Source organism: Lycorma delicatula, chromosome 7 (genome assembly GCF_047948215.1).
Source record: "Lycorma delicatula isolate Av1 chromosome 7, ASM4794821v1, whole genome shotgun sequence".
Taxonomy (NCBI): domain Eukaryota; kingdom Metazoa; phylum Arthropoda; class Insecta; order Hemiptera; family Fulgoridae; genus Lycorma; species Lycorma delicatula.
Window position 1 is genome coordinate 69,551,780 of NC_134461.1, and position 16,764 is coordinate 69,568,543.

At 30.0% G+C, this 16,764-nt stretch overlaps 1 protein-coding gene across 2 annotated transcripts in view; it reads left to right on the top strand.

Annotated features, from left to right (window-relative positions):
• Positions 1–15,528, top strand: part of LOC142327715 (protein obstructor-E-like) — a 28,841-nt gene extending 13,313 nt beyond the window's left edge. Inside the window, exons 2-6 of one of the 2 annotated variants that reach the window (XR_012757073.1) lie at positions 1,849–2,076; positions 7,598–7,792; positions 7,982–8,186; positions 13,050–13,351; positions 15,406–15,528. Coding sequence is in view for 1 of the 2 variants with exons in the window: in XM_075370997.1 (XP_075227112.1) it covers positions 1,849–2,076; positions 7,598–7,792; positions 7,982–8,186; positions 13,050–13,299 (878 nt within the window). In the remaining variant the exon portion in view is untranslated. Of the gene's footprint in view, positions 1–1,848; positions 2,077–7,597; positions 7,793–7,981; positions 8,187–13,049; positions 13,428–15,405 lie in introns of those variants that run through there. The other variant, XM_075370997.1, reaches the window with a different exon arrangement.
• The last annotated feature ends 1,236 nt before the right edge of the window (positions 15,529–16,764 follow it).

The window sequence follows — 16,764 nt, forward strand, 5'->3', positions numbered from 1 at the left end:
AATGAATTTAAGTTCCTTTCTTTCATCCATTGGTTCAGAAGTTGAGTGTGGAGATCAGTTATATGCTGTATGTTTTGATTTTGCCAAGGCTTTCGATATGTTATCTCATTTAATTTTACTTCATAAACTTCACAATTATGGTCTTAGCAAGCGATTTATTTATGGCATGGTTCTCATCTTATCTTAAAGCGAGGTGTTTTACAGTCCGCTATGGCGGTGTATTATTTGATGAATTTTTTTATACCATGTCTAGAGTTCCAGAGGTCCAATTTGTGGCTCCTCTTTTTAAATAATATTTCAGAAATCATCTCTATTGATTTAAACTGTAAGGCAGTGACTTAAAGATCCATCTTGTATCTGTTCTGTTTATGATCACAATCACCTCCAGAGGAATAATGATGCTGTTCTCAGATGAATTATATACCACAGAAGATTGACAAAATTGTTTGTATTACATATCACTAACGACAGACTTGTCCATCTTTAATTATTCCACAGATTTCCATGTTATAAGAAGGGAAAGGCTTGTTCATGATCTTGGGGTTCTTCTTGACTTCAAACTACATATGAATAATCATAATACTGTTGTTAGTACGGCTAAGTAAAATTTCGGACTAATAAAATGGATATCCAGACCTTTCCAAGAAATCTCCATATGTTTGCTGCTGTACAAACTGCATGTCAGATGTCACCTGGAGTGTGCTACAACATCCTGGAACAGAACACGCGTTTACACCGATGCGGTTACTGAGGGCGTCCAAAATAATTTCACATCATGGTTGCGTCATAAATTCGATTTAAACCTTCATATTATTGTTGATATTCGACCCTAAGACAAGTTACCGGCTTTATCTGCAAGAAGAAAGTTCAACGATACGCTACTATGTTACAACAGAACAGAAGGCAATTTTTGTCCTTTGGTTGCCCAAATGCAAAGATCGCTCGCTCCAGATCGATGATGTTTTAGTACACTGTTTACATTGTGGAACAACATTGATTTCTTCAAACAAAATCAAAATATTTTAAATAATCTGACGAGAATCTTATTCTAACCATATAGTGTTTAATGTAGCCGATTAGCTTACACTTCGGTTTTACTGTATTATGACACCTTAATTGTCGAAATTCAGCTACACCATGCATTTATTACAATATATTTGTATTATTCAGAATTAAAATTAATTCAGAATAAATAAAATTCAGAATTTTGTATTATTTATTTTCCTGACCTTGTAACACTGCTTTTATTTTAAATTTCATATGTTTTCGGGGTAGCTACTTGTGTTGAGTGTTGATAGTTTTATTGTTAGTGTTGTGATGGTTTGTGGATGATAAAAGATGTAAAAAAATGTATTTTTGATTAATTATATTTTAAACAATTGTTTAAAAATCTATTAGTCATGCAAGGGAAGTTTATAAATAAATACATCCAAATAATCTGCGGTTGCTGGTCAGTTACATCATGCGTTGAGATGCACTGACGTTCAGGTTATGTTTCGTTTGTTTTGATTAGGACTATCTGTGTTTGTTTTATATTATTCGTGTGTTTTCTTTAAAAGTTTATCAGTTCTTTGTAAAATCTTTTAATTTGATAATTTTACTGCATAAAAATGGAGGTAGGTTACTGTTCTAGCACGTTTTTTATTGATAGTAACATAAAAAATCGCCACTGACCGAAGATTTGGTATTTGATGTTAATGAAGATGAATTTGAAACCAGTGATTTAGATGAATTAGATTTATTGACAAAAAATTGCCAAAACAATATTATATATATATAATATTGTTATTGTATTATATATATATATAAAAAGAAATGAAAAATTTAATTTATTTTGTATTTTTTCAGTATGGGGTCAATTTGGAGCACCTTCTCTAGCTTCATCTGTTGGCTGTCCAGAAAGAAATGGTAGATTTGCAGTCCCATCACAATGTGATGCGTATATTGAATGTGTAGATGGTGTGGGTGAGCAAAAATTATGCCCAGATGGTTTGCTATTCAATACAAAAGCAGCATTCTTTACCTATCCATGTCAATATCCACCTGAGGTTGATTGTGAAGGACGCTCAGCACTTCGTAAGTATGAGTGTATACTTACGATTTTCAAAATCCCCTTTTTTATAATTGGCAGTAATATTTTAAAGAAATTTGAGACTTAAAACATAAAATAAGTTTATTCAAAAAAAGATTTATTTTTTGACAAAAAAAAAATTAATTTAAAAATGTATATATTAGTGTATTTGTCAATACTTTTTATTTCCGAAGTAGGAGCTTACAACAGATCATTCATTTCCGGGCGATGATAATGCTAGTGATTTTCGCCCTCAAAAAAAAAAAAAAAATATAAAAAAGTTAACTACTTAAGTATAGACAACCTTATTAAATTTTAGTATAATTGAGATGTGGGTACAATTAGATCACATTTTTGCAAAGTTCAAGTGAGCTGTTGATAAATTCATGATTTCTGGAATTTGTACAATAGTTCTGTCTTGCTTGAATATTTGAAAGTAGTTTCAAATCCTGATTTGAGTAGATTTATTAGAAACTAATTCTTTTCAATTAACTATTGCTTTATCTTACGCCTTTGATGAGATCTTTTTATCTTTTCTGATCAGATATAAATTTAACCAAATGAAATTTTAAAAAATTCTTTCCAATATTTTAATTGAAGTAAGTCTATGTAAATTTTGTATTAAGTTTAATGTTTGTTTTTTTTAAATCATCAACACTATTAGCTTTATGTATTATTTTCTACATTATAACTTAACTGTTTAAGTTTTCCCTAATACTACATTAGGTCCATTTGTTACATTAGGATAAATAAGAAAATAGGTCATAAATTAATGTGCAATTGTTGGAACAGTTACTAGCAGTGACTGGTTTCTAAAGATATCATTATGTGGTGCCACAGTGGAACTGGGTATATTCAGTATGTAATCAATTGGTAACTGACATATGCCTGCATAGCTCATTTTAAAAATGGTGCCAATGCTCAATCTGTATATACTGGAAGAGAAAGATAATGTGCTTTTTGTGGCCAAAAGTATTTCCTGCAATGGATGTTCGTAGAGAATACATCCTGTTAAAAGTGAAAAGTGTTTGTTACATAAATCGGTGCAGAATTCAATTGATAAATTCTTTCAATGGTAGCCAAATTTGTTGAAGAACCACTTGGCCGTCCTGTTTAGAACACTAAAAAACCAACAATGCATCAGGTAGAGAAGATTTTCTGAACTGACAAGTAAGCAGTGATAACATAGCAACTTCAATTAGATGTTTTCATTGTTTATTAAGAGCATAATGCATGCTTATTTTGAACTTCTGAAAAATGTTCTTACAGTGGTGCCCAGACAACTGACTGAGGAAAACAAAATGAATTGAATGGATCTGTGTTTGCAATATCACTTACAGCAAACTAAACCAATGAAGGCAAGCTAAGAGGGTTACTTGAAAGTGATCCTTAGTCATATTAATAAGAGGATGAAAGTGTGATTCAACAATTTTAACACTTTTGAGTAAAAAATTCTTGATTATATTTTCAATTGATTAGGTTATCCTTAGAATGTTTGGGATTCTCAAGAAGTAATGCACACTGTTTTCCAGATGTAAAGGGAATACAAATACTGTGTCATACTGCAAAGCTCTGAAGCTTCAGGTTGGAGTATTTTGGTCATACAATGACAAATTTTATGTTAATTGATTAACTCAGAGAATATTGATGAATTAGGATGGCAACTTCTTCAATATCCAATCTATATCAACAGTAGAATATTCTTCTTCAAATAACAGAATAGATTAATATTTATATTTCAACATAATGGATTATTCTGTTGAATATTTTTATTCAACAGCCACTTTATAAATTCAAGTTAGCCTCAATAGACTTTCACCAGTTTGTTTGCCTAGAAACTCACTAGGATTGCTGTCCTGAGTAGCATAGTAAACTAATCTGATAAATAGTTTTTTCTTTCTCTCAACAAATATCCTTTATGTTAAGGATATGGGATCTCAATGATAGAACCACTAAAGTCTTTTCGTTGTGTATTAAAGGAAGCTGCCTTCAGAACGACTCCGGGATTCTTTCTACTGCCCATTGACTGCATAATAAGCCCCTCTTTTTTCCTGTTTAGCCTCTGGTAACTACTGTTTAGATAATTCTTCAGAGGATGAATGAGGATGATATGTATGAGTGTAAATGAAGTGTATGTAGTCTTGTACATTCTCAGTTCGACAATTCGTGAGATGTGTGGATAATTGAAACCCAACAACCAAAATATGGATTACCGTTATTTTAAGTAACTATGAAATCGAAAGTCCATGTTTAAAGTAAATAAGGTATATTGCAAAAATAAGGGAAATCGAAGTATAAATAAATTTCTTAGCTAAATCTCGATCCTAGCAAGTCCATATTTTGTAAACATTCTTCGTTTAAAGTAACTAATACATATTGGCAAAATACGGGAAATCAAGGTAGTTAAAAATTTATTTGCTGTATCTCGATCCTAGCTTCAACTAGTAAGTCCATAATTTGTATACATCCTTCGATTCTAATAACTAATGTATATTAGTAAAATAAAGGTAATCGAACTATAAATAAATTTCTTTGCTATATCTCGATCTTAGCCTCACCTAGCGAGTCGATATTTTGTAACCATTCATCGTTTCAAGTAACTAATATATATTGGACAAATAAGGGAAATCGAAGTATAAATAAATGTCTTTGCTATATCTCGATTCTAGTTTCACCAAGCGAGTCCATATTTTGTAAACATTCTTCGTTTCTAGTAACTAATGTATATTGGTAAAATAAGGGAAATCGAAGTATAAATAAATTTCTTTGCTATATCTCGATCCTAGCTTCACCTAGCGAGTCCATATTTTGTAAACATTCATAGTTTCAAGTAGCTAATGTATATTGGTAAAATACGGGTAATCGAACTATAAATAAATTTCTTTGCTATATCTCGATCCCTGCATCACCTAAAGAGAGGATATTTTTTTCGCAATCATTCTTCGTTTAAAGCAACTAATGTATATTGGTAAAATACGGGTAATCGAACTATAAATAAATTTCTTTGCTATATCTCGATCCCTGCATCACCTAAAGAGAGGATATTTTTTTCGCAATCATTCTTCGTTTAAAGCAACTAATGTATATTGGTAAAATACGGGTAATCGAACTATAAATAAATTTCTTTGCTATATCTCGATCCCTGCATCACCTAAAGAGAGGATATTTTGCAATCATTCTTCGTTTAAAGCAACTAATGTATATTGGTAAAATAAGGGAAATCGAACTACAAATAAATTTCTTTGCTATATCTCGATCCTAGCCACACCTAGCGAGTCGATATTTTGTAAACATTCATCGTTTCATGTAACAACTAATGTATTTAGGAAAAATACGGAAAATCAAAGTATAAATAAATTTCTTTGCTATTTCTCGATCCTAGCTTCACCTAGCGAGTCCATATTTTGTAAGCATTCTTCGTTTAAAGTAACTAATGTATATTGGTAAAATACAAGTAATCGAACTATAAATAAATTTGTTTGCTATATCTCGATCCCTGCATCACCTAAATAGTTGATATTTTGTAACTATTCTTTGTTTAATGTAACTAATGTACATTGGTAAAATAACGGTAATCGAACTATAAATAAATTTCTTTTCTATATCTCGATCCTAGCCTCACCTAGCGAGTCGATATTTTGTAACCATTCATCGTTTCAAGTAACTAATATATATTGGACAAATAAGGGAAATCGTAGTATAAATAAATTTCTTTGCTATATCTCGATTCTAGCTTCACCTAGCGGCTCCATATTTTGTAAACATTCTTCGATTCTGGTAACTAGTGTATTTGGTAATATTGTAATATTTGTAACTAGTGTTTCTGGTAAAATAAGAGTAATCGAAGTATAAATAAATTTCTTTGCTATATCTCGATCCTAGCCTCACCCAGCGAGTCCATTTTTTGTAAACAATCTTCGTTTAATGTAAATAATGTATATTGGTAAAATAAGGTAAATCGAATTATAAATAAATTTCTTTGCTATATCTCGGTCCTAGCTTCACCTAGCGAGTTCATATTTTGTAAACATTCTTCGTTTAAAGCAAATAATGTATATTGGAAAAATAAGAGAAATCGAAGTGTAAATAAATTTCTTTGCTATATGTCGATCCTAGCTTCACCTAGCGTGTCCATATTTTGTAAACATTCATCGTTTGAAGTAACTAATGTATAATGGTAAAATAAGGGAAATCAAAGTATAAATAAATTTTGAAGACAGGTAAAACCAGACCTTCTTATTCCTTCTAAAAACAGTTTTAATTGGGCCCTATTTGACATCTTTGAAAAGTGAAATTTTTATGAAACATTTTTCAAACAAATTTATGTATTTTAGTTGAATAATATTATAAACTAGATAAAATAGACTTTTAAGAAAAACTAATTTCAAAGTAATTTCCTATGGAATGAAATATCAATTCTTAAATTCTTTCAATTTTAAATTTGGTGGTAAATTAAACAACTAATTAGGTGATAGTAACAATTTACTAGCCCTTAAATTGGGGCTAATTAAAAAAAAATTAAATTTGAATAAAATTATAAAGTAATATATTTTTTAATTTCTGAATGGATTTTTTGTTGTATTTTTAAAAATTTATTTTATAAAGTAATTGTACATGTGTATATATATTTTTATTTAAAAAATAATAAAAAATTATCTATCAAAAAATGATAGTTATTTAAAAAATTATAGAAATTTTAGAAAATGGTAGATCTATATAAAAGCATCCTTTCTGTAAGAAATAAGTGTGGTAAACCTGTGTTCTGATAAAAAATAAGAAAAAGTATGCAGAGAAACAATCTAAAATATAATATTACTGAGAAAGTCAGCTAGGGCTGTCTGGAATACAGTAATATGCACTACTATTTTAATTTTATTAGGCTTCTGTTACCTAAAATTTTTAAATTTCAGACTAATTTTCATAAATTCTGGTGTAAAAATATTTTGAATATCAGAACGACATTTATTTTATTCACATTGGCGATAACCTGAAGCTTATTATTCAATAATAGTTACTTTTATTAATATCTCTGATTATTGGAGCATAATTAGTCCAGTACTTTAAAAATTAAGCCCAATCTTTCTTTTAAAAAATTGTTATTTAGGTTATGTGGGATTAACTTTTAACTAGACCATTAGAGAAACTGCTTATATAAAATAAAAAGGAATAATTAAGTCAGACCACTCTCTGAAGAGTGTTAAGTTATGTTTTTTTTTTTTTTTAATTAAGTCAGACCACTCTCTGAAGAGTTAAGTTTTTTTTAATATGTATACTGGTGAATTTGAGAATCTCCTTATTCAAAGTTGGTTAAAAATATGATATTGTAAATAGTAAAAGTTATCCTTTTATTTTCATAAAATCATAGAAATGATTTTTCAGGTATTAAACTTCAATATTTTTTTGTTAAATAGTGATCATCCTTTCATGCAAAAGCAGTACCTTTTGCAGGTTGGTTTCCAAATAATATAGTATAAAAATGATTACAAGCATATCTTTCATAAAAAAATTTTTTTGTTTTTTTTTTAGAACCTGCTCAACCAACAGATGAATGTCCTCATCAGTTTGGGTATTATCGCGAAGGAGATGCTCAACATTGTGGACAATTCCGTAATTGTGCTAATGGTCATGGATATATTTTTGATTGTCCAGAAGGTTTAGCTTTTAATGAATATACACTGAGATGTGATTGGCCAGATCTTGTTGAAACATGCAATGCTGAAGGTTGGAAAAAATTGTTTTACCTAAAAATACAGATATACATTTTTTGTAATAAAAATTTTTATTTTATATATTTATTATATTTTTCTATAAAATCACAACTTGGAATTATAAAATTAATTAAATTACTTCTGAGTAAATAAAAGAACTGCTTAAATTAAAAAAAATAATTTCCTAAATGAAATGTTTCAGCATTCCTTGGTTTCACGTGCCCTAATGCTGGTTCACAGAATACTATTTTTGGATCAGAAGGTTATCAGTTTTTTCGCAGTCCATCAAATTGTCAAAAATATTTTGTATGTATTAATGGTCGTCCAAGATTATTTAGCTGTGGTGAAGGACAAGCATTTAATGAACTTATCAACAGCTGTGATGGCATTGAAAATGTAACAGGATGGTTAGTATTAGAACAGTTTTTTATAAAATATCAGTGAATGCAAGATAAATTTAATTAGCTTTAATTTTGACTAATCACTTACACAACTTTTGATCCAAATGACAAACATTATTCATTTGATGTCTGCCTTCCACAATAAGAAGCCAATCAGTTAATCTCATGTCTGGTTGAATAAATCTGGTTGGCATTGTTTAGTGAGTCAGGTAGTTGTTTTATAATTCTATTTAGAAGAGATCCCCAACGGTGTAAATGAAATCATTCTTGTGTAAAATGTATATCAGCAAAAGGTGGACTATATCAGTAAGAACCAAAAAAACTAAGGTTTTTAAAATGAGCATAACACATCAGAATACTGAAACTGGATTTTGTAGTAGAGGATGTCTGACTACATTTTAAAATATATTGAAGAAGCTTTTAAACATAATCTTGTAAGAACAGTGTTATTTGGGTAATAAAGCCATTTCTTAAATTTTAAGATAACTGGAAACAATTGCAACTTGTGAAACAGTACAAACAGTAAAACTAAATTTATTCTTTGTCCCCATTCTGTGCTTTCCTTGAGAATAACAGTTTGGTTCCTAAGACTGCTTGAAATGGGAATGCATATCCTAGTAGAAAATACAGAACAATTGGGTAACCTCTCCAAGCTAGGCCACAAAGCCTTGCTCAACATAGGTTTAAGTTGAGCACTGTGGCTGGCTTCATTGTCGTCTGCATTTTCTGTATGACATTACCCAACAAAGCACAAAGAAATGCAAAAAGAGACAATACAGTGATTAGTATCATCTGTTAGTAGTTTTTCATTCTACTCACACTGATTTGAACTAGTAAATGTTAGCAGTTTTTGAGGCAGAGAAAATAATAACTTTCTTTTTCTTAATGTACTTAACCATTTCAAATGCAATACACAACTATACTCAAATATCTTGCATTTTGGTGGGATTTGAACGTGCATAATCTTGTGGTACTCATCAAAGAATATTGAGCCGTGTAATCTATATATAAATGTATCAATCAATACATAATTTAGAGGCTGTATATTCTTCATTCCTTTATTTATTTTAATAAAACATTAGTGTTGAGGATCAATATGTTATTTAAATATATTTTCTACAATAGCCCTTTGAAATTTGTTTAATTAGTACATAAAATGGTCCACAGACAAACCCAACTAGCTTATTGAAATAAGTAATTACAACAATTTATTTAAAAAAAGAAGGAAAAAAATTAAAATAAAAAGAACCAACATTCATAACTTAATAATATTTAAGACAAAATGCTTATTTAATTGAGATATTACAAATAAAAAGTAAGAAAAATATGATAACAAAAGTTTAAATAATATTTTCCTTTACTTTCTTTTTCTCTTTTTTTATTTATAAAAAATTAAATAACAAAGAGACAGAGAAAAATGAAACAGTTAATAATAGTGAGAAAAAAGGAAAAAATAGAAAAAAGTAATTATTTATTTTGTAACATTAAAAAGAAATCAATGAAAAATGAGAACTATAATCAACCTAAGCACATATTTAATATTATAAAATCCAATCACAGCTTTTAAAAGTAAAAAAAAAATAAAAATATTTTTACAAGCAGCATGATATTTAGAAAAAAATTTTAATTTACTAAAGTCAATTTTCAGTAAAAGGTTTAATAGCTTCATTTAACCCATGATCACTCGTGTTGTTAGATTAAATCTAACAATTTAAATCTTTTTATAAATATTACTATTTAAACTTTATTTTCGGCCGCCCTTTTGCCAGTTTCTCAGAACAATACTGTATGAATGTTTTCCCACTGACATGTTTTCCATTAGGCAGGGTTGTTACCACTGGAGTAGAGGGGAGTGAGGTACTCTAGGGGAGTGAGTGATTCCTGGTGGATGAATTATTTGTTTATATATTCTACTTGTTTGTTTTTATTTTTTTGTCTGTAGTGTGACATTTGAGTTTAGGTTTTATGAATAAGTGTGAAAAATGAACAGAAATAACAAATTTAAGAGTTTGAGGTGGTTAGAAGAGGAGGGACAAGAGAAAAATGTTTCCCTTCAAAGTGTCGATAATCTATCACAATTGGATGGATCTTCAGAAATTGATGATCATGACAGTAATGCAGAGCAGTCTGATTTAGAAGATGTACCCAACACAATGTCACCAGGAGCTAACAAAGTGACTGGGCACAAATTGTAAGTACTCCACTGGATGCATCAAATCGGGGAGTTGATTATTTGGGAAGGGATGAATTTACCAGTGGAATGCGCATGAACTTCCATCAACAAGAACTTCCAGACGAACGGTAATAACTAAATTGCTGGAGTCAAGTCCATGGTAAGTGATTCTAGCCATTCATGATTTTCTTGATGTGGAGTTTATTTTTTCCTGACAATAGAGTATATGAAATAGTATGTTGTACAAATAAACAGTTATTAGTTATGAACCAGGACTATATGAGGGGAGACAGAGATTACCCTCAAACTGATTTTTGTAAAATCCAAGTCTTGATTGGTGTTTTGTATTTAGTTGGTGTCAAGAAAGCCAACTACTTACACTTAGATAAATTATGGGCAGACAATGCATGGCTTCAAATTTCTTTGTGGCAACAATGTCAAAAAGGTGTTTGCAAACACTTGTCCAGGCCATCAGATTTGTCAAAAAGAGTACAAGATTAATCTGTGAAGCTGAGACAACATAGTACCAATAAGGTATGTTTCTGAGGAGCTTGTAAAAAGTGTCAAGACAATTAAGTGTTGGTGAACTGACAACATTTGACAAAATGCTAGAGGCATTTAGAGGTACATGCAAATTTAGACAATATATTTCTAATAAACCCACCAAATACAGGATCAAGATTCACCCACAGTCAATTGAAGAGCGTTTTTACAAATTATCTTGAAATTTATCCTGGTAAGCAGCTGTAGGGAGAGTATAACATTGGCAATGACATAGTGTTCTGAAACACTTGACAAAGCCTGTTGACTACATATGAAATGTTACTATGGATAATTATTTTATGGACTTCCGCTGGCAAGTGACCTTTACTTAATCACAGGCTAACTGTAGGAAGCACTGTGCGTAAAAATAAGTGTCAGTTGCCACCATTAGTACTCATTGGTAACTTACATCAGTGTCCAGTACATAGCTTAATGTTTACTTACTCTAGAAACCCCAGTAACTGAATGCTGACATCCTATATACCAAAAAGAGGAAAAAATGTCTTGGTTACTTCAACAATGCGTAAAAAAGGTTTGATTGAAGAATGGTGAAGGGATTGTAGATGTGTTCAACAGAATGAAAGCTGATACTGTGTTACTACGATAAACAACAGATGGCAGTGTATAGTATTTTGTTCTTTGTTGAACATTGGGGCCATAAACAGTCTAAAGACTAACACAAATACTCTCATGCCATGACGAAAATACTTGACTGAGTTATTATGTTGTGATCCCTCATGTGACAAGACTATCCTCACTGCTGAATTTGTTGATTTCACTACAACAAAAGATCAAAAACATGTGGGAACCACTGCATTATCAGAACCTCCTCATGAAACTGACCCAAAGACCCGATGTGTTTACTGTCCGGTACAAAAGAACAGGTTCATGCAAGTCAGATGTGGTGGTTGTAATCACACAGTTTGTAAGGAACATACAATATCTACAGTAGACTTTCTTCCAGTATGCAGCTGCAATTCTTTCACAAGATTCACACTAGAAATTGTGCCTAAATCCTTGCGAGATATTAAATATGACTGTACATAGTTTTCATAATACATGCTGAACTGTATAATTTTGCGAGGCAGTTATTTTTATTATATTTTTTTTAATATGACATGTTTTCTTTTTTACATAAATTTTTTTTTTAGCATAAATTTTTGTTTATATTGTTATCACATATATGCCTAATTTAATATGGACACTGTAGCAACTCAGTGTGAGCTGGCGCACAGTATATGACGCACTGATTCAAGCATCACTACTACCGTGCAGATGACCGCACAGTTCTCCCACCATGGCGGCGCTGCGGTCCCACCACTCTCAGGCTCCAATAAAAGAGAGTGCACAAGAGTGAATTTTTAATTCATCGTCAACCACCATCTGGAGAAGGCAGAAGAAGTTATGAATTATGAGCCGTCAGATGAAGCCATTCGACGACAATATATGCTAAAATGTTAAAGCATAATATTATAGTTTGTGATTTTTCTAACTTAATATGTCAAGTAAATAATGATTTTTAACTGTATTACGTGTTTTTATTCATTTTTACTGCATATTAGATTTTACCTAACATGCGAGTAAGGGTGTGAGTGATTGGAGGTTAAACTTTGCAGTTTTAAGAAAATTAAATTATAATAATGAGTGGTGCTAGCAAATTTAACGCAAAATAAAACATTTGTCTTTAGTCAAGCATAAAGCACATGGAAATTTAACAAAGTAGAATAACTTATTTCAATCCTGGAATATAAAATTTTATTTTAAAGAACATTTTAAAACATTATTTACTGATCAGTGAGATTTTATATTAATTAAAATGTAACCTCAGTATTGTCTTTTAAATCCCAAAAGTTAACAAAACTGCTGCTATTAATAAAAAAATAAAAAATAAAAAATAATTAGCTAGAAATAACCCACATACTCTAGAAAATAATGTAAAAACTTAAATTAAAATATAACTTTTTCTTAAATTACATTTAAGTAATCAATCCATTAAAAGTAACTGAGAATATAAAATAAAGAATTAAATAAAAACCCAAGCTTTAACAACAGATATAAGTAAAAATAATATTCATTAGAATAAACTATATTTATTTTTATTGCAAAAAAAGGAAAATTATTTTAATATTCTTTTATTTTTTATCTGTTCCCAGTTCATATCCAACAGATCGTCAACCTCAATTTGGTTCATCATTACCACCTCAAAGACAATTCAATAGCCAATCACAGAATGCATTTGGTAGGCAAACACCACGACCACAGTTCAGAACACAAAGACAAGATGAATATAACAATGAACAAACAAATATATTTGATAAATTTCTTTCACCAAATCAAAATGGACCTCAAAGAGTAGAACTTTATTCAAATAATTTACTTCAAAATGATTTCAAATCAAAATAACTAACTAGTTTTTTTATGTATATAACAAAACTCTTTATTTTTTTGCCCATTGGTAAGTATCATATGTTAATTTTGTAAAATATTATTTCTTTTTTTAAAAAAAAAATAAACATATTGATTATATACTATCAACTTTAACTTTTCTGAACTTTGATTACCTTCATAAAAGAATATACAAGGTGTGTTCAAAAAGTAAAAGAATTTTTTTTTTTTTTTAAAGAATTTTATTTATTCGTCTACATTAATGTTATCCCATTCAAAATAGTCCCCATTAGGTATTATGCATTTATGCCAGTGCTTATTCCAATCCCTGAAAAACGTCTGGAACTCAATCTTTAGAATAATGTTTAGCTCTTTCAACTATTCACTTTTAATCTCATCTTTGCTTGTAAAACAACGGCCCCTCTAAGGTTCTCTTTATTTTTGGAAAAAAGTCAACGGGGCCATGTCTGGCAAATATGGCGGCTGGGTTATCATTACAGTGTTGTTTTTATCTAAAAATTGACAAACAAGCAATGAAGTATGAGCAGACACATTATTGTGGTGCAAAAGCCATGAATTGTTTCACCACAAATCTGGACTTTTTTTCAGATTGGTTCATGAAAACGGCGTTGAACTTGTAGGTAATACTCCTTATTGATCGTTTGACCTTGTGGAAAGAAATCATACTGCACTATGCCGTTAAAATCGAAGAACACTACTATAACCTTCACATTTGACTGTACTTGTTGAACTTTTTTCAGCCTTTGTGATCCAGAATGGCTCCACCAGAATGATTGAGTCTTACTTCTGACATCATATCCTAAACCCATGTTTCATTGCCTGTGAAACATGGAACTGAAACATGTCATAACATGACATGTTCAACAATTTTGGAACAGATTTTGTTGTCACACGTTTCATATCCAAAACATTCAAAAAAATTTCATGGCATGAGCCAATTGATATCTCAACATTATCTGCGACTTCTCTGGTTGTGATTTGGTGGTCATTCATAATCATTACCACCACACCTCTTCTCGTTATCATCTCTTTCATTTTTTCCACATTTTCATCGGTTGATGTGCTGGGCTGTCCAGGGCGCTTGTCATCTTCATGACCTTCTTGGAAACGCTTATACGACTCGTAAACCCTTGCTTTACTCATAGCAGACTCACCAAAAGCAATATTTAACATTTTTAAAACATTGCTACTACAGTTTATTCCATTCTTATAGCAAAATTTAATACAAATTCTCTGATCCATTATTTATACAAATAAAAAATCGCTGATCATACCAAAACACATATTATCCTTTTGACAGCTGACAACAGACTAAACGTTCAATATGGCTAAAAATGTACACATACTTTTCAGACATGTTTACCAATACAACAATGAAAAAATCCCGAGATTCAGACTAATATAACCCGCAAAATTTCAAAATTCTCTTTACTTTTTGAACACACCTCTTATAAGGGAAAAAATATTATTTTAATATACTCAATAAAAATTTTAAAAAATAATGTAGTATAGAGCAAGCACGCTTTAGTTAAAAATTTGTTTGTAATAAAAGTTACAAACTGCAACTTACCTTTGCAATTTACATAAACAAATTTTCCATTACCATCACACTTATCAGTTGGTCTTTGCGACTTCATTAGAGGAGGAATAAATAAAAATCTGTTTATTTAATATTTATGTTAAAAACAAAAAAAAAAAAACATTTATAATATATTGGTAATAGTTATTTTGTAATATCATAATGTGAGATACTTTCGTATTTCTTTATCAGATTTCAATCTTACATTTTTGAAAAAAGTATTAATTCCAACAACTTGGTATAATAAATGGATTCTTGTAATAACATTACATTTCTTATTATAACATCATATCTCATGTTGTAATAATACTACAAATAATTCATTTTAAATCTTTTTCTTCATAAAATAAATTTAAAAAAAATATAATTTTTAAGATAAACAGTTAGTTATTTTATGAAGAAAAGGATATTGTGTTTTAATATTAGATAGTCGGATGATATAGTCAAGAGCGTAGGAATATTAATTCCTTCTCAAAACCTATTAAACCAGATTAAAATATGTACTTTTCTTTTTTTATTTGCAGTTATGTGTAGTTCCCTGCAATTAGAGACTGGTACCTAATTACCATTTGGGTTTTGAATCCAAAAGAAAACTTTAAAACTTAGTTTTGAATCCCAGCTTGGCATTTTTCATACAAAATGAAATTCATCTTACATCACTGGCTTTACTGGGCACTACATCATTATTCCTAAAAGGAGATAAATAATTCATTAAGCTTTTGTTATTAAGTTATACAGAAATTAAGGAAAATAAAAATACAAAACATAGTTCCTGATTTATTGTTCTTTCTATTGAATAACAATAGAAAAAAAATTTGTGTAGGTTTTAAGTTTCATGAATGTCACAAGCAAAAACATTTGCATCTTTCTGACAAAAAAAGATCAGTTTACTTTCCATAAACTGAAATCAGTGAGGTTCTTTGTACAAAATTAAAATAATGTAAATGTTGTGTTTCTTAAAGGTATCAGATATCAAAAAATTAACGCATTGACACTCAATTCAGAGCAAGTCCTTCTTGTTTAGAAGATGTTCAAAAGATTTTAACCATTCAAGATAACATCAAACTATTACACAATAGTTGTATCTGTTATAAGTATAAGTTTTGAAAGGTATACAGAGAAAACCCTTAATAACTAGCACATTCAACCACAATATATGTAATACCATAAAGGGCATTTTCACCATATTTATTAATTTCCTGTTACACAAAATCAGCTAATAATTTCTATTGAAAATTGCAAAAATAAAATTGTTTTAACAACTAGGCATATTTATTTACTCATACAACAATGTTTTACACCTACTTAGTTATTGATGGATAATGGATGTTTGTATCATGCGAAAAATGCCATTCCTGACTGCAATTCAAACCTGGGACCTCTGGATGAAAGCCCTGAGGTACTACTTCTCCACCATGTAGGTTGGTGATGTGAAGAATTAAAGAAAACACAAAAAATCACAACTTCACATATTGATAGAAAATTATATATCACTAAAGTAAATGAACAAAGGTCATTCAAAATTGTCAGAAAAAAATTGTTACACACTTTCAAAGCCAAGAACAAAATACACATCACATACATACAACAAAGCACACAATATTTTAAACCAAAGAATATATAAAGAGCTCTCTTTATTACTGTAGTTCTACGGTACTGTAGTAAATACTACATTGGGTAAACTTTAAGTACATTCACGTGTAGTTTCAAATAATATTTAGAAGCACTAACTGCAACAGAATCAACATTTTTCAAATTACCTCATAGAAAGGCATGCATTAATGCCCCATGTAAGTGTATGAACACATTGTATTAAAATATTTTTGTTTGTAATCAGGTTGACACTTTCTTGTTTACTGCTTTTCTTCAGTAACTATACAGCA